Source organism: Seriola dumerili, unplaced genomic scaffold (assembly GCF_002260705.1).
Source record: "Seriola dumerili isolate Sdu_G_001 unplaced genomic scaffold, Sdu_1.0 BDQW01000319.1, whole genome shotgun sequence".
NCBI classification, from domain to species: Eukaryota; Metazoa; Chordata; class Actinopteri; order Carangiformes; family Carangidae; genus Seriola; species Seriola dumerili.
The window spans coordinates 2,280,939-2,299,868 of NW_019174574.1; the positions used below are offsets into that span (position 1 = coordinate 2,280,939).

The 18,930-nt window shown below is 43.9% G+C and overlaps 1 protein-coding gene across 1 annotated transcript in view; it reads right to left on the reverse strand.

The window, feature by feature from the left end:
* Nucleotides 1–15,819, reverse strand: part of nhs (NHS actin remodeling regulator) — a 55,618-nt gene extending 39,799 nt beyond the window's left edge. Inside the window, exon 1 of the mRNA XM_022759120.1 lies at nucleotides 15,383–15,819. Within this exon, the coding sequence (XP_022614841.1) occupies nucleotides 15,383–15,662 (280 nt within the window). The 5' untranslated portion in view covers nucleotides 15,663–15,819. The remainder of the gene's footprint in view (nucleotides 1–15,382) is intronic.
* Nucleotides 15,820–18,930: the final 3,111 nt, after the last annotated feature.

Here is an 18,930-nt window from a genome sequence, read left to right on the forward strand (position 1 = left end):
ATCAGATTTTTAAAGGAGGATTCACACCATGCACACACTGCAGCATTCTAACATTTTAACAGCTTATATGTTAAATTCCTCAGACTAAAGTCCGACCTCCAGTCTGACATCTTATCATAAACTTTCTGCCTCTGATGAAAAGGTCCTTTGTGTCAGTGATCAGTGCCCCGCCCACAGACATCCCTCCCTGTCAACATAAGCAACACGATTACAACGCCAACCATCCACACTGTCACCACGTGCAAATTAAATCCACTCAAACACCACAGCTAGTGCAACATTAATGAGTGTAAGTCATGTTCAGTTCGGACGTCAACAGTCATCAGCAAATGGAAAAACTTTTGACTGGATGAATGACGCTGCAGCTGCTACACAGAGCAGAGCGGAGGCTGAACTTCTCCAGATTGTGATGAAGCAAATGAGGCTGTAAAACCTGCTGTAAACCCATTACCATCACACATGCAGCCAAAACGCTACTCATCTTCAACGCCTCCTTAAATATGGACTGGGGTGACTGTGTGTGACCTAGGCTTTAATCAATGGATCCGAGCATTCAAGCCGGACACCTCAGCACAGACTGACCTGAGCTTTCAAACATGTGATCTACTGTCGTCCTGTAGCCACAACATTAGCTAAATACTGTGTTCATAAATCATTAATGAGTCATGGTGGGTTTTTTCAAGGACTTCAGAACCAGTTACAAACAAATTACTTAATAAATTATATCTGTTTTCATTGCGCAGTCGTTAGTCGTGACCTCAGTGTTGTTTCAACTGTAAACTAGAGATCAAATGTCTTTTAAACACGCTCAACCGGCTTTGTTTTGCCCAGACTAAAAGTTTCTGCAGGAGCCAAAGGTAACTGTTATAAAGCAAATAAACATAATCTGCTTTACAGGCTGCACCAACCACTGAGAGGCTGATGTGAACGAGCCGTCACTCCATTACTGACAATACTCACTTTTTCCCTTCGGGGGAAAAATCAGCACCGACGCTTGTAAAAGAGAATGAGAATATAAAAACACAGATTACGTGCCTAACACTCCCTCTGCCCACGCTCACAATATACTGCCGGCTTTGTTGATGCCACTTTTTATCCTTTTGCACATTTTCACTTGCAATCTCAATTTCCCCTGAAATCACATCTGACATCTCAGCTTCTGTCATGCAGCCTTCAGGATGACACCTGGTCCAAGTTAAACTGCATTAAAATACCACAAATGTGAATATTTTCACAATGGGTAGCCACAGTGGGATTCAAACCCCTGACCCCGGGTCAGTGCCATCGCCACTGAGCAACAAAGGGCCTGTTTTGAACATATACATCTCACAGATGGAGAACGAGGAAGCAGCTGCCCAGAGCCTTTCAAAGACGAAGCCCGGCATAGTTCTTACTTATGGCATGACTGGCTGCACATGACATCATCAGAAAGGCATGTATCCCAGTGTATTCCTATTAGAAATGCATTGTTGTCTGCTGAGGACTGTGGAGCCTTAAGTCTATAACATAATAGAGGCACTGAGTTGGGCTGAGTGAAGATGAATGACGGACTGAACCCTGAATCAACTCTGAAATGTTAATGGCTCAATCGGCTCTGAATCATATCAGAGGGGACTTTCATTGTTACAACTGCTCTGCATGAAATCTGATTTGGCTTTGCATGTGGTGCAATATGATATGATCAGGAGGCATTAAAAGCTTCAGTCAAGCATTGAGGCTACCTCGCCACATCTTGAAAAAATCATATCTGACCGTATTTTACAGATAAACCTGATGTGCTGTTCTCATGAAGACAAACACATAGACCAGGAGTTTGATACAATATTACAGTAAAATCTTATAATAATAACTTGTATGGAGCTCACACTGAAGCTTTTTTTAATCGTGCAGTAACCTCTTTCATTTCTTAAGACTCTTTCCCTCCCTCACATGAAGTCATAAATTGCAAGGTGTTTCACGGATGAGCAGGGAGAGATAAATCACTCCTGGAGACCTCAGCCCTGGATTATTCCCAACTTCTCCGATTTCTCGAGTATTCTCGTGGCAGAGGTCATCAAAACATACACTGTGGGAAGAGGAACTAGTCAAGAAGTGGTTGCTCAACAACTCAGGACTCACGGAAATGACAAAACACACACTCCACGGTCATATGAAGGGACTGACTCAACTCACTGACTTATAATGTCTTGTGCCCTCCCTGATGTCGCCCCACAGATCAGCTGTGCTCACTATAAAAAGCAGACAACTGATCCTGACTCAGCCTCTTACTTTAAACTCTCACTAACCACATGTCCTTAATAAGATCTGGATCAGTGCTGCTCTAACTTGTAGACCCCCTGCAGAGAGGTGAAACTGCAACATAAGCCTGTATGTACATGTGCACATATGTCACAGGCTTGAATTGGCCACAACTGGTAACAAAGAAAAGAAAAAAAAGACAAAATCTACTGTGATGATGCGCATGTGTTTTTAAAGCCTGCAGAGCACGACTGAGGTTGTGTGAACGTAACAGTGAGTTACTTCATTCACATAAATAAAGGTCATTGTTCCGTTCATTGCTAATGCAGCATGCATCTTCCGCCGACTCTCCCGTCTGTACTACGTTTCACTCTGGCAGCCGAGCAGGTTGAGCACACAGATCATTCTTTGGCGGAGCACCAACATCAACAACAATCAAGAAACAAGGAACACCAAATAGGGTGTGGGAATGTGCGCTGAATACAGTACAGACCAGAGCAATCGCAAAAAATAAAGACGTAAAAGACTTCAGCTTCCCACAGTTAGCCTCTGTGAATGATTCCTGTTTTCCTGAATGCAACCTTCTTTACACCCAGCTCCCAACAAAAAGACACCATAAAAAGACACAACACACACACACAACAAAAGGCAGCACGAGTGTCATTGAAGGACAACTGGCCTGAAAGCAAGAAAAGCCTCCAGAAGCACAGATAACCTTTGTTCTGTAAATACATATCTACCACTCTCAGTGACTTTGCCCAGCCCTGACAAAGCTTTCATGTGGATGAAATAACAGCGGTGCAATTCAAAGATTGGGGCAGTGTGCCCCTCCCCGTGTCCTGCAGTCCTCAGACTGTGTTTAAACCAAGAGATCAGACACCCGTAATCTCCATTGTCCCATCCTGGGTAGACGACAGGGTCCTACCATGGCCCACTTTAACACGCAGGGCCATCTGCAGAGTCACAGATGGCTCTGGCAGAGTCTCACAGGTTCCCACATTCACACAGAGGGTTAACCTGATATGAGCTGCTTTTCTAAAATGAAACATCCATGCAACCCCACACACGCACGCACACACACATGCATGCACACACACACATACACACACACACACACACGCCCGCACACACACACACACACACACACACACAGAGCGAGAGCAAAGAAAAACTTTGGAATTGTTGCTGCTTTTGTTAAGTCATCATAATCTGCCTTGGTATGGAGGTGGCTATTTATTATGTTTTTAAGCCTAGAATAACACCGCAGCTATTTTTCACACAATATCTGCTCCTTCATCACAGCTCCTCCATCCACAACCTGCCTCTGCTCCAACAGGCAGCATGTGCTTCTGATTACAAGGTGTTATTCTCATCTGTCAGAATGACGTTGTCTTTGATCCACCTCTATACACTCCCTTTAACGCTGCACCTCTGAAAACACAACTAAAACACAGCTTAGTACAGCCCCCCCCCCCCCCCCACCACCCCAGAGTCCACCCTGGTCAAACTAACGAGAAAGTTCATTGTCTACACCAAAGAAAAAAAACACTGTGTCTTTATGGCAGGGATGAATAGACATCATCAAGGTGATAAATGAGGCGTTTCTGTCATAAGCTGGTGCCACTGTGGCATTCAGTTTGAGAGTGAACAAACAGTTGGGCAGTAAAACAGAGACGCACTTCTGGGACACATGTAGTGAAAGAATTCAAATCAACAGCCGCCCATGTGTCCTGCCAAATGAGTTCAACTGCGACATTTCTTCCTTTAGACAAAGTGCTGCCAAGGTAACTGTCCACACACTGAGTGAATAGAGAGACTTCCTACCGACAGCCTCATTCAAACTCATTCAAACACGTTCCGTGACCGAGAGCTCTGCTTCTGATTGGCCGCTGAAGCTGCCCGAGCGTCATACCAGCACGGGGGCTGTGACCTTGGCCTCACGTTAAGGTGAAGACGGGAGGCTGGGAGACTCTGATGGGCTGAGCGCCCCCCAGCTTTGTGTCCCTCAATGGAGAGGTAATGAGTCACACAACACTTCCCAGCGGCCAGCCAGCTGGCACGCAGCTCGCCTGCACAAAGAGACGGGAGGGCAGGCCTTCGCCCCGACGCCGCTCTGTTTCAGCGTGGCAGACGTTCAAACTCTGCTTTCCATTTCATTCGCACAAGTGATTTTAAGTCTGAATCTCAGTCAGACATGTTTCTCTTGTGTGTGTGTTTCTAGTGGGATCGTCTGACACACCTCCACTCCGCTGTCCTTCACTGGCTGGTGGGGGCTCTGGGGAGCGAGGCCCTGTGAATGCTTTTCAAATCAGAAGTAGATATGTCTCCACACACAGGTACGACTGTACTGAGGATGCTCCAGGACGAGTCACAGATACATCTGACCACATATGTAGCATAGTCTGAATGTAAATGCATCCCCGGCTGCTTTGAAAGACCACTTAGTCAAATTTGTAGTGTGGGAGTAGCAGGACATTTGGGTCATTTGCCTATTTCAACACCAAGGTACCAAACAGCCACAACTCTCTGACCATGTTGCATCCGTCTCCTGGTCTGAGCTCTATACAACACCAGAAAAACCAGGCCTTACCTCACTCAGTATGCCACTCAGCTAAATGTAAATGTAACTATCCACCTCTCTAGTCATATATCACTCTGCAGCAGTTTCCCACAGGTAGACAGATAATAATCATGACCATGATGTCTAATTTGTCCGTTTCACTCAAATTCTCTGTGAAACAGCAACGCAGGCACCACTGACAGCCACAGTCCTGGAGATCAAACTTCACTGAGTTCCTCTGCATCACGCTGGGTGTAACATGCAGGTTCCACTCACAAGTTTTATTATGAGATAAACTGCTCTTGTAAAAAACAAGCCTCACACTGTATTGAATTATTTGCGTGTTTCATGCCAAGCAGTAATGTTAGCGAGTTGGAAAGAGAATGTATTTTACTAAATATTTCAGTTTCCCACACAGGAAGGAGAAAGGAAAAAGTTACGCACACACACTGACACACACAAACAAACACTGATGTCTGGTTACAGTTTAGCAGGATTCCAGCAGGAGGAGAGAGTCAAAATGAAAGTCTCTGCTTTTAATGAAACACACCCTCAACAGCACTATGGACTCCGAGCTGACAGCCAACAGCAGCACCTTCAGGTACTTTCCTCAGTGCACCACGTACAGCTACCGCTTCAGATAAACTGATGTGAACAGGCTGCCGGCAGGCCGACCCTCCGTTAGACCTCTGTTGCAACAGTGGTCAGCAGCCCTCGCATTTCCCATAAGTGACTCGTCATTAAAAGCTATTTCCAGGAACTATTCCTCCAGGGAGTGACAGTGAAAACAAGTCAAAACCACAACTGTAGAAACTGAAAATATTAATCTTGTTCAAACCAAATCCCTATCAAATCCTATCTGATACTCCTGGATATAGAAAAACTACACTGCTAAAGTCATGTCGTGTTAATGACTTATGGCATCATTATTAAACACTTGACCTGGTGGCATCAAAGAATTATTCAAATACTGACTCCTGTCTGAAGCCACCTCTGCCCTTTTTGGCTGTGTTTAGACTTCGGTAGTCTCTGGTAGTTTGGTTTTTACTGTTGCTTACAATGTTCACAACTTCACTACAAGACTTGTGGAGAAAAAGTAGAGCTGCACAATTAATGGAGATATAAACCAAATTGCAATATGGCCAAGTGCAATATCCAGATCGCAGGAGCTGCATTTTTTTTAATAAAATAAAGATAAAATGTGGCACAACATCATCAACAACAAAAATCACATCATCATTTTAAAATGTTTGTCTGTGAAAAAGAAATGAATCTGTAAAAATAATCGCAGTATGATTTTTTGCATATCGGTCAGCCCTAAGAAAAAGTTTTCAAAGCAGTTCTTGCCGACCCGTACTGTAGATTCCATTCATCACTTTGCTCTGCAGTGCAGTCCCTTCAGTATCATCAGTTTGTCCTCCAGAGCATACAAAGCATTTTTAAAAGTCATTTTCTTGATGTGATTATTTACATGTTAGGAAGAGTGGAAAACCAGAAGAAAAATCCAGTTTGATTTATCCAACACTGTATGAGTGAAAATGAGGTTTAAACTCAGTTTGCAGTAAGTTGCTCTGCAGTGGCTTTCTGCCTGATGGAGAGCGGCTGCCAAGGCAGGCTGGGCAAATCATCACAAGAGCCCTACAGCAGCCATGATGGAGGATAGAAAACTGGGTTTGTCCCAAATATCATTCCACTTTTTTTTTCTTTCAGTCTCTCCCTCCCAACAATTCAGTGCTGTGGGAACACGGACATACTGATCACACACTGAAGCTGTAGACTGTGTATGAACTTCACTGTTTCTTGGCTTCTCAACATGGCTGTCATTTGTTAAGGTAGAATTACACCGATGTCTAACGGTGAGACAGCTCCAGACAGATTCGGAGAGACATGATGACACAATATGTTATAAACTAGACAGGTGTATTTGGAGGATTCAACTATTTCTACACATTCATTGTGGAAAAGCAACAATAAAGCGTCTCATTCAGTACGTGTTTCAGATGTCAGTGGAAGTTCCCTTCAAGTCTGAACTCCCCAGTGAGCAGTCAGAGAGCAACCTTTGCACTGGTAACTGGATCCTTCTCCAGGGTGAGAATCCATTTCTTGGAAACGTGGGATGCTTTGATGGTACGAGAGAATCTGCTGTTTCCTCATGATTAAACATCGGACACTGATGTGTCATGAGATCAGTAACAACACTCACAATAAAACTGAAAGGATTTACTGGGAAATAAAATGAGCTCTGAGTCATTCAGGAACATTCAGTTACTCATTTGACTGCGGTGAAGTTCAGTGAGCTCTGAGGCTGTTCCACAAATTAAACACTCTCATTTGTGATTCATACATAACAACTCATAAACTACATCAAATATTAACCCACAGTACAAAGCACCCGCTCTGGGTCGATCAGTGGTCAGTAATTGTTTAATTCAGAGAGTTGCTAACTGAAAAGCAGAGCATAATGGAGAGCAGGTCATCCATTTTTATAGGAAAGCAGTTTTTTTTTGCTGCTATAGCAGGATGGTCTCTCCCCACTGGGGCTGCTGGGAGCGGGACTGGCTGCATCCCAAAATAAGAAACTGGGATATAGAGATGAGACCCAGAAGCCCAGAGAAAGCTTGCAGTCAGAGGAGAGGAACAAAGTATACCAAATGCCTGAGGGAGCGGGCAGGCACAGAAATTACTGGCAAGAATAAAAGATGAATCCGGATGGCGAGGAAATATCCCAGAGGAGGAGGGTATAAAGGAGGGAGGAACAAAAGCCAGAACAGGAGGGTGAACTCGCATTTGCACAGTGAGCCGGGTGGAGGAGAGTCGTTCTTTCACGCTGACCTGTCCAGCAAAGCCTGTGTGGAGGCCTCGGGTCATTTTCAGCGCCACAGCTAGTGTTATCTGGAGCATTAAAATGATGCACATCTGCCATGAAAACTTCACTATGAAAAAAAAGGCAGACTGGACTGGACTTTCCCCCATCTGCTCACAAACTCTTAATTCACAAGGCCAGATTTAGATTACATTTTCCTTAATGTACTAGTCTTAAGAAGATAAAAGTGAGAGAAAGAAATCCTGCTTCAAAGGTGATGCATTTGTGGCAAGGTGTTGAACTTTGACAAGAAGCAGAGCAGCGAAAGCCTCTGTATCCAGGTCAGTGACGCTCGTTCACAAACACTCAAACACCAGCCTGTTACAGGCCGCCTCGACCACATGCACTTAAAGTGTAAATAAGTGTGACAAGTGAGGGTCCACAGGACGGTACACACACAGCAGGAAGCAGATAAGACCATGAGGAGTCTGAAACAGACAGAAACTATGAAGAAGATAGAAACTATAAAATATAAAAATTCTATCTGTATGAGGCTTCATCCACAGTGACATCTGTTCTGTCTGTGGAGGTGTCTGATTTGTGTTTAATGTAATTATCACATAAGGCAAAAAGAGAGATCAAAATCAATCAGAGCTTTACATAACTAGCTGCAGCTAGCTAGCTTATTAAGCTAACATAGTTCCATTACTTGGTTGCTATTGTTGTCTCCCGCTGATATTTAAAGCTCCATATTTTCCTCTTTTCCTGTGTTTTATTTGAAGTGTTGATCCTTAAGAAGATATATTTATTTGTGGTTTTAAGAACCAAAAACCATCTCAGTGTAGTTTTACATCTCCTCTCTCAGGCTTCTCTCTGGAGCTCTTGTAACAACAGGTCACTGAGCCAATCAGAAGAGAGGAGGCTCTGAGCCTCTCTGCTGACTGTTTTCTGAGTGATCCAATAAAAATATAGCAGATTTCAGGTAAACACTCAGAGAAACCAAATCCTGCAAGGTTGGATGGTGGGTGCAGGTGGGTGGGGCTTGGGGCATGGCTGAGAGTGGTGACTGCTTTGTTGTGACATCACAAAGTTCCAGAAGTCCTGACGGCTGGTTTTAAGGCTCAGTTTCTGAATACAGGCTGTGTGCATTTCTCTGTGGACTGAGGCTTTGATACTTTCACAGTATTAATATAGAAGCTAGACCTGATCTATAATCACACAGCACATGGGCATCTGTCTGTATACTATATGGATCTTTAAATGTGTCTTGCAGCTAAGTTAGGGCAGATAAAGACACTTTTTCTTTGCACATTTGCTTAATTGTGCTTTTGGTTTTGGAAAGTCTACAAAAAAGGCACCACCCCGCAACCTTTTTAAATGAAGAGTTTCACACTTCGCCCCAGGCTGAGGGCTTTAGTGAATGGTCAGCCTCAGCCCATAGAAAAAGGAAAACTCAACACCAGTGTGAAGAGAAATCAAAGCAGATCATATTGTCTTATCCTAAACCGATGAGCACACCATTGATCCACACCCTCATATCCAGCAGGTGCTTTCTTTGCTTTATTCATGTGATGGCAGGATGATTGTTGAAAAGCCTCTTTCAACTTCAGAGACTCGACCTGGCAGATCCACTATACGGAGGAGAGGTGAGGGGAGTTCACATTCCACTCAAATCCCAGTCTAAACACCTGCATGGCAGAGCAACAAATGCACGTTTCCTTCCTCTTAAAATACCGAATCAGTTTAACTCACATTTTCCCCATTATCCTGTCCTTTCAACTTTAGGTTTGTCTTGACTTCTCCTGAGAGCTTCTTTTTAAAACACTTAAATTTGCGTAGATCACTTCAACACCGGAATTCACAGCAATATATATCTACCAAAGAAAAAATCTTTTCAAATAGCACAGGAGGATTTACTAAATATAAGGCTCTCTTTCTACAGCCGCCATTTCAGATCCTTTATCTCTCATTTCCCTCTAATCTCACCCTGTAGACAGCGAGCCAACTATTCATGAGGAGTAAGAAAGGAGAGTTCATGAGAATTTGACTTGACATTTTTTTTTTATCTTCTCTTCCTGCAAAGATCCAGAGATTTCTGTAAGAATAGTTCACTTGCGTAATATTTAAGTCTGTCTCTGAGATGCTGGTGGCCTGGGAGGAGGGGACTGTGGAGATCATATCATTTAAACAGCATGAGTGACGAGAGGAAACCCACGCAGGTGGCCTGAAACACTTCTGGCTAGTGGCGGCAAGACAAAGGCTAGCTGATAATCAGTTTTAAAGCCGTCAATGTGAGCTGTCAATATTTCTCCAGGTTGCCATGGAGAAGAATGTGGTGAGGTGTTGTAAAGTGCACGCCACAGTAAAGTTAGTTTAACGTGAAGTCAGGCAGACGTGTGTTTATTTTATCTTTGGAGGAAATCTCGTAGTTTGAGCCATGGTACTGACAATAACAGCTACATGTGTGTTCAGGCAGAAGGCTGAGCAGATGTTAGAGCCGAGTACAGAGAATATCTTTGTTGAGATGAGATCATCTCTGGTCTTTATTCTGTGCACGAAATTACAGCCAGAACTCACATTGTTTTTGGTACAAGAGAAGAACGTACCAGGTACCACAGTGTATGAAAACTACAAAACGCAACAGGCACTGGGGCATCATGTGTGACTCACTGCTGTTTCTGTGCACTTGAAGTGTTCAGGCCTTGAAAAATAAATATATATTTTACTGCAACTCCCAGAAGCTGCAGGAAGTAAAGGACAAAAACATCTTCATGGCTCACTTCGTCTCCAGCCATGAGTGACAACCTGGACGGAAGAGTTCATTTAAGTTATTGAGTTGACTCTGACAGGTTAATCACGCCTGGGTCTTGTCGGTCTGCTGACCTGTGGCTATTCAGTATCATGTCAAACGTTAAATCCACTCTAATTGGCCGGTCAAGTCTTTAGAAGCTGGGTGATAAGCAAGATGGAGGTGGCTGTTTGTTCTTTTGTGTTTTGTAGGGAGTGTGTGGAGGGGGTTGGGAGGTCAGCAAGCTTTTAAGGTCAGGGGGTAGATGACTTTGCCCCCCCACCTCTTCAGGACAGGCTTGAATTGTGCTCCTGGTGCCTCGGCCCCACACTCAGGACTCCATAAAGAGTAATGACTGCTGGGGAATGTTATTAAATGAGTGAGTGTTTGTGTATGAGGGGCACATACACTCCTCAGGGCGAGGAGATAGCTTATCATGGCCCCCCGATTTCTGCAGGAGAGAACACAATCACCCCTCACCAACAACAAACCAGAGCTTAACTTCCTCCGGAGGCACCTGACGTTACAAAAACACACACCAACATTCACACACTCAACACAAATGTTGCTCTATAGACCTGAAAATATACAGACGGCCAGCAGAGGGATTTTAGGTGAGTGTGCGGCCCCCCACACTCAGAAGCACTTGCTCTCATGGAGGGTCCCACCGCAGGAATGTAAATTGTAATCACTCACACATTTCCCTCAAGCGTGGCAATGAAAAACCTTAACCTTAATTTTAACAAAACGTCTCCTTTGATAAACAAACACTGCCTCCAGCTTCTCCCCTAATCACACCAGCCATCCAGGCATATCTGAGGAGCATGTGTGGGGTGCTAGGTCCCAGAAGTGCAAGCGAGCACTGTGGTTTCCTGGTCACCGGCTGCTTGGAATGCTTGACTTGACAGAACGGTTCAGCAGAAACCACTTAAATCGCAGCCCAGGCAGTCCACCGGGGGCCGAGGTGCTGAGACGCACACATGGTTAATGGAGGAAACCTTCAGTTCAACTTGGTGCAAAGACCACACTTCTCATTTCAGTGTCAAATCACTCTGATGAATCACTCTGACAATAATGTGTTTATAGCATGTTATCAAGTTACAATGTAGAAAAGTGAACAAAGACGCCGGTTTGTTCACAGTGTCATATTCTGGACCCAAGAATGCAAAGTCAGAGCTGAATATGAGCTCAGAGACAGAACAGACGGCAAGAGCTATAAGACAGTTGAATGAAAAACAACAAGCCGCAGCATCAAGGCTGTCTAGGCCTTCTCAGTGCCTGTCGGGGGAGCGGTGGGAGTGGGGTGGAGGGGGGGGGGGGGTGGCATCGGTGCAGGAATGAATGAGCAAGTCTTTGAAATCTGCTCTGTAATTAGAAGGGTACTATATCAACGGCAGGTTGTCTGGACCTGCCAGAATATGCTCATGATCCTGTTGTAAAATGTGATTCAAGATGCACTGATGGGTTTCTTTTCTTTGTGTGAATGACTTAAGATCTGTGTTCACAGAGTTATCCACATCTGATCCCAGCACATACGTTTAAATGAATATGGGATCACTGCTGATAAAATAATATTTCACTCGCTGACAAAATATTCCTGCAGCATCTCTCATGAATTCCAACATTGACAGATATTGACCTCGGGTGTGCTGTGCATTGACTCGTTGATGCAGCCTCACTTAGTAAAGTCCCAGTAATGGTCAGACCGGGTCAGTTAAATGCTGGGAGGATGGACTGTGAATGGGCTAATGTGGTTTCCTGGCCTGAGCTGCTCTAGTGGAGTTTATAGTAGCAGAGATGATGTGCTGTGTCTACTGTCCACAGAAACTTTCATTCCAGGTCACAGAGCTGCACGAACGTGAGCTGCACGTCCTGTGCTGAAGAGGAAGACTGAAATCAGGAGACAGAGTGGGAATACATGGCACTCAACATTACCACAAGTGTTGTTTGAGCAGAGAAGAAAGCCTGAAGCACCTTAAAACACAGTAGGAACTGCACAGGCTCCTGTCTTTCCTTTAATATTACATAACATTACATTTCGAGCATGTTATCATGTGAACACATTTCATTTAAACTGACTGTGCATGTACAATTTCTGTGAATGTGAATAAGTAAGCTGGTTAATTAAAATCAATGTATGAGGGAAATGTGAGTTCTACACAAACATAAGTTATTTCCTGTAGCAGCAACATGAATGCACTTTGCTTATCTCAAAGATAAGATATTGATCCTGTGTTCTTCTGTGTGGTGCCATTTGCAAACAGTTTCCTTGATGCACATTACTTTGAATAATCACCCTGATTATGTTTAGGTGTGCAATAAAAACTTTTCTTTCACTTTTGTTGTTCAGAGCATTTCATTAATGAGTTACAGCTGTGCTGAAGGTATATGATGTAATACTACAACAGATAAGACTGTGCACACAGCTTGCACAACTAATGCACTTATGGATCTAGCGAGATCCTGGTCTCGTATCCTCGATGAGCAGAAAGACTGTGAGACTGCAGCTCTGCTCTGTTTGGTGTTGTGAGGCAGTCACTGGTGCGGTCTGTACGAGGAATGTGGTAAACTTGCCAGCCATGTGCTCTTGGACCAGAAACGCCAGAGGGCCACTTGCCGCCACAAGTATTACGGCTCCCCCTCAGCACTGAGCCGGTGAAACCTGAAACCCAGCTGAGTGCGCTAACATGGGACTGCACCACAGAGCCCAGTCTGGCTGAACAGCTCTGATGGTTGTCCAACGCAGACATTGATGGGGTGTCACAGGAGAGCTGTCCAAACACAGGGCTGAGGGATGCATGCCAGGCGCCTGCTTGTGTTCATATGTGTGTGTGTGTGTGTGTGTGTGTGTGTGGCTGAGGATAAGAGAGAGAGAGAGAGAGAGAGAGAGAGAGAGAGAGAGAGAGTGTGTGTGTTTTAGTCTTCATCACTCCTGAGACATTTTTAGGTGGGTATTGTTTGTTTAAAAGAAACTCTTCTATTGTGTATTTGGATTCCACTGTATAAATAGTCACGTCAATCAATCTCCAACAATAGGAGCATCACCTCAGTGTCTATATATAGACGTGCTCGAACACTAAGTGCAGCTCTTGTATAGCTGGTGTTGTGAATAGAGAATACAAGGCTGGATATGAGATGGACCAAACACGCGAGAGAGACTCTGCACTTTCAGCAAAACATGTCATTTGACCTAAATGTGTCAGTGTTTAAAAACATGCCTGCATACAAATATCACCACAGAGGGAGCTGGAAAACAGGGTTATGTTGGTTGATTGATGCACCAACAGATCAACTCTGCCTGAACAAACAGGTGGCTGTGTTGGGTCAGGGCTTGTAATGCCCTCACCAATGGGTCAGTATCGGATTCTGCATAATCCAATATGGTGAAAGGACCTGCAGCTGTGTCCTCCAGCAGTCGTCCCGTGGACAAGTCGCAGCCACATCATAAAAGCCCACCCCCGCCGACTAACTCTCCATGCCCTGAGCTGCTCCATTTACACTAATTGTCATTCAGATGAGGGAGGGTTGTGTTGTTTAAGGCTGCCCCTGACACCATTAACATGAAAGGCACAATTAAGAGTAATTAGGCTTTTCCAGGCAAAAGGGGTTATCTGCTAACCTGGCACGCAACATCCCCTGTATCCCAACATGTAGCTTGAAAACAGTATTTTCAGCATTTAAAATTCACACAGCAAGCTCATTGATGGACCATCTGTAAGACCCAACATCAAATCCAGTTGCCCCTGACAATCAATTTCAAGATAACTCATGATCAGGATGAGTGAGAACAGACATGTTTAAAATGTGCAACAAGCTGCTCCACAGGCCAGCCGCTGAAAAAGAATCTCTGCTGACATGTCAAGGTTTAAATCAGGTTTAAGAGGGGTCAGGTCTGTGTCTTGGGTTGTGTCAGGCAGCAGATAAACACCTTCAGGCAAAGTAACCCATTCACAGACCACAGGAAGCAGCAGGGTCTGGAGAACATGCAAGGACTTGCTCAACCTAACAGGGTAAATCCATCGGGGTATGTCCAAGCTGGAGGAACTGTTCCGGGGAGGACATTTTTTTGAGGGGGTAGTGAGGGGTGCACAGGTTTCCTAAGTGCTTCCTGAAGAGTGGGTTTATACATAAACACACACAGACACACACACACACACACACAGACACACACACACACACACCAATATCACATCATCCTCCAGTCACCCACAGGGGGGTGGGGTGGGGTGGGGGGATGCACACAGAGATTAAAGAGCTGTGGCCACATGCTGTGTTATCAGGGTAATGAATTCTTACTGGTGACCAAGCAAAGTTCACCACATGCAGCAGCAGGAGACAACTGTGAGGAGCAGAGCATCATGTAACCCAACACCTACAACTGAACTCATGTATCTCTGTCTCTGTTACACGGTGAGGTCTGTCACTTTGGACCGGAAGCATATAGACTATCTTTTATAAATAAAAATACACACTGGTGTTTTTAAATGTAAATAAATAGAAAGTTTGACTATAGTAAATGGAGAAACACTCATTTTGGTCAACTGGTTCATGTCATTTCATTAAAAAGCCATTACATTGATCTGTGATAGGGAGTATGTTTATAAGGAGTAATAGCAGTGTAATAACTATGTGGCTTCTTGCATCACACGCCCCTCAGCGTAGGGAGAGATGACAACAGCAGCGTGTTTCCAGTATGTCACCGTGTGTCTACAAACTGCGAGAGAAGTCTTACAACTAAAACAAATGAAGAATAAATAAAAGGTGTCTGGATTAATGAACCGTTTACCGCTCAACAACGACTTTATCCGACTTTTAGGTGGTTTTGTAGTAACTTTATTTTTTATCTGCGTCATTGAAGAAATTATGACTTTCTACGAGTTAGTGGTAGAAAGTGAAGAGGATGCCTCCTCGTGCCGTTTTCTTTCAGACCCGCGCGCAGCTCGAGTGCCTGCAGCGCCCACATGAACCGGATCACACTGAGTCAGGTACTTACGCACTGCCTCCTGTTTGGGGTCCAGCTCGGAGCAGGTCTGCTGAAGTAGGCTGATCTTGCTCTGCAGCCCCCTGACCCGCAGGTTGGTGGAGGTGAGGTCGTTCTCCAGCTCCTGGAATATGGAGCAGGCATGTTTAGCCAGGTCCGACAGCTGCCGCAAGGTCCGAGATAGAGCCACATTACTGATGGAGACCAGGTCCTCGAAAAGCAGACCCTCCTCGTTTGGGATTTGATACCTGCACAGTAACTGAGGTTCCACGACTCGTTTGGCAAATGGCATGTTGGTGTGGACCGGGGATTAAATCCAACAAAAGTCACCCGAGGGTGAGCAGAAAGCAGTTCTTTCCCCTCGACCCCTGATCCAGTTTCTCGGAGTTCAGCTGCTGCTGATGCCCCCCATCCTTTCATTTGTTAGAGAAGACTGTTGTGCTCCTCGCGCTGCGCCGGGTCATCTGCTGCCCCGACGCTACTCTGTTTTTCACTGCTCCCAAGTAGAGGTGGTTTTTAAAAAAAGGCGGGGGCAAGACCTGGAGTGGAGTCCCAGGCTTTTCTGGATCCGGACTGTCCTGGTTCTTGGCTTCACTCGCACCAGGAAAAATGAATACAACGGTCCTGCGGGCGACTATGCGGCACTGAACACATATCACAGCAATAACTACTGTGTGTGTTATATTGAACACTGAACACTACTGTGTATGTTCAGATCTCTTTTGTTTCAAGGGAGAAACTGACAGAAGGAAAGGGTAAAACCTCATAAATGTTTTAAATTATCCTCATGACTTTGCGCTTTTTGTCCTGTGCACTACAAACATAAAACACTGTGTGAGGTATTATTATTATCAACACTTGGACATGTCAGTGAAGGGAGATCCGGTGCATTTTCATAAATTCCTCACTTGTTTTTAAATAGAACTGAAGAGATTAGGTCAGTGGTTCTCAAAGTGAAGGGTTCTTGAGAGGGTTCCCGGGGGTCCCCAACAAGAAGGGGAATCATTTTTTCTCATTATATTTCCATCCATTTTTAACACAATGACAGAACATATGAATATTACGGGGATTCAAACACTGTAATTCAATGGTTTCAAACACTCAAGTTAAGCAGAAAGCAGTTCTTTCCCCTCCCAGCGCCCCCCCCCATCCTTTCATTTGTTAATGAAATAATAATAATCTTTTCAGATGGCGTCCTTGGTCTAATTTGTGTCAATTTAGGTCCTTCACGGGAAGAGGCTTGAGTACCACTGACTTAGTTGATTTAAAGACAGTAAGTAAATAATATTGATAACTAATTTTCAAGAAAAATACCAAAAACTCACTGGTTTCAGCTTCTATTCTGGTTCCAGATCCAGTTCCAATTTTATTAATTTTCTTATCAAAAGGTTTTAACTTTTGAATGGCTTGTCAGACAAATCAGGACATTTCAATATGTCACTTAGACTCTGAGTAACTTTCTGTGATTGATATTTATCACTCATTTCGGACAATGGTTAAGCTATTGAGGACATGATTATCAGATCAATCACGATGAAAACAAAGATTAGTTGCAGCCTTACTTTTAACTCTCAGCCTTATGTTCAGAACTGACAACAAAGGAAATGTTTGTAATGTCACAAAGCTAATGTAATGTATCCTGCACAAGCATCACACTGCTTCTGTTATTCACACTGAGGTTTGACTGTATTATCAATGCATTGTAGGTGGAGAAGGGTGGGAACTTGTAGAGCTTATAAAGAGTATGAATCTGTTTATTTTTTGCTGGGAAATCAACAAATAAATACAATATTTGCTTTATTCATTTATGATGTGTGATGAAACTTTAAGTATTACTGTTTGAAGGTATCATAGTCTCGGTCTAGATTCATTTTTGCGTTCACCTCTGCATGCAGACCTAACAGCCTGGGCCGAGTTTCATTCACATTTGCTGAATGAGTATTTAGTTAAATCCCAGCAGCTGACGGGGCCAGAATCAGCAGAGGTGACGGCCTAAATGCCCTTCCTGTGGCCTAACTAATGTCCACACCAGAAGTGCAACCTTTGCAAAGCCCAGCGTGGGACAAAGGAGAGACGAGAGAAATGGCGTATGTCGTCATCTTTGAGTAATGGTCCTGCCACAAAAGGCCTAACTTGAACGTACAAAAGCTGGTAATCTTTGTTGTGAGAAGAGACAGCTTTATGTTTTAGCCTCTGGGGAGATATGGGTACAGTTTATTTACACTGAACACTGAAAAAGTGCTCTTCATGTCTTTGTCAGCCAACAGTTTGTTTCATTTGATTAACTTTGACTTTCTGCTGTATTCCACTCATTTGGTCTTGACAATGCAGTCTCTGTGACACAAATTAATATGGATGTCTATGGTCGCCCAATTCTGTGTGAGGCACTGAATATCACTGTCTCACGCTAGATGACTCATTAATAGTAATAACCATGTAGGTAATAATAACCCAGCATGAGATGGCGAGATGGCAATTAAATCAAACAGGCATATACTTAGAGACGACACATGGCGGACACATATAGTTTCGTCATCACGTGCAGCTGTCATCTTGAAATGCGAACCAAACACTTTTAAGTGGTATTTATAGTTCAGGGAGAATGGCTCCCTGTTAAGCTGCCGGGTTTAATCTACAACACCCTCCTCTCCTGATGTATACGATGAAATACAATCTGCAGTGTTGGAGGAGATACTGTAAGTTGAAGCAGCAGGTACTAACACGCAGGGCTGTGCCAACTATTGGTTATGGCACTGAGGAGTTACGAGCGCCTTGTTGTCGTCTGGCATCCTGTGTCTGTCTCCCAGACTGAGCTGGTTCACTTTAACTCATTCATTTTCTCAGACATGTGGGAGCAACATATTATCCAACAGTACCTTCACAGAGGCTGGAACATCATTCTGTTTTCCTTGGATTAAATAATCTGGTTCATTTAGCTCTTTCTTAAAAAATGTCCTGCAATTTCAGTCACTCAGTAAGACCCGGTCAGCCATTCAGCTCTCTGCTAGGCTCAATTTAATCCTGCAGAATATTTCACATCCGGAATATATGTTATATATCTCCAGGAAAAATGAGACGCAAAATACATCAACTATTCAAACTGTCTGTAGCCATGCTAGTTGCTCTGTGAGGCTGCACTTAGGCACAGCTAAATGCTACCAGTTGAATGTTAACACATCTCTGTGACAATGCTAACATGCTGATGTTAAAAGAGCTATTTGTAAGTTTTGCTATTGCTACATAGCCAGTTTTAGCATTAACAGCTGTTTACTTACAGACTACAGTCTAGAGGAAACGTTGTGAGTTCAGCATCAAACTTCATTCGTTTACTCACCAACAGCTGTCTCCAGAGGTGGACACGGAGTCACTAGCATCCAGTCTGCCCTTTAGAAGTAGCTGCTCAGAGGACCTTTTAAATACCTTAATGACTAATGTTCTCAGTAAGCCTGATGAGTAAATAGCCATTAATGCTAATGTTAGCTATGTAGCAATAGTAAAACTTACAAATAGCTCCTTTAAGCAGGAGTAATGTTTATTAACTAGCAACTAGTGTAGTAGCA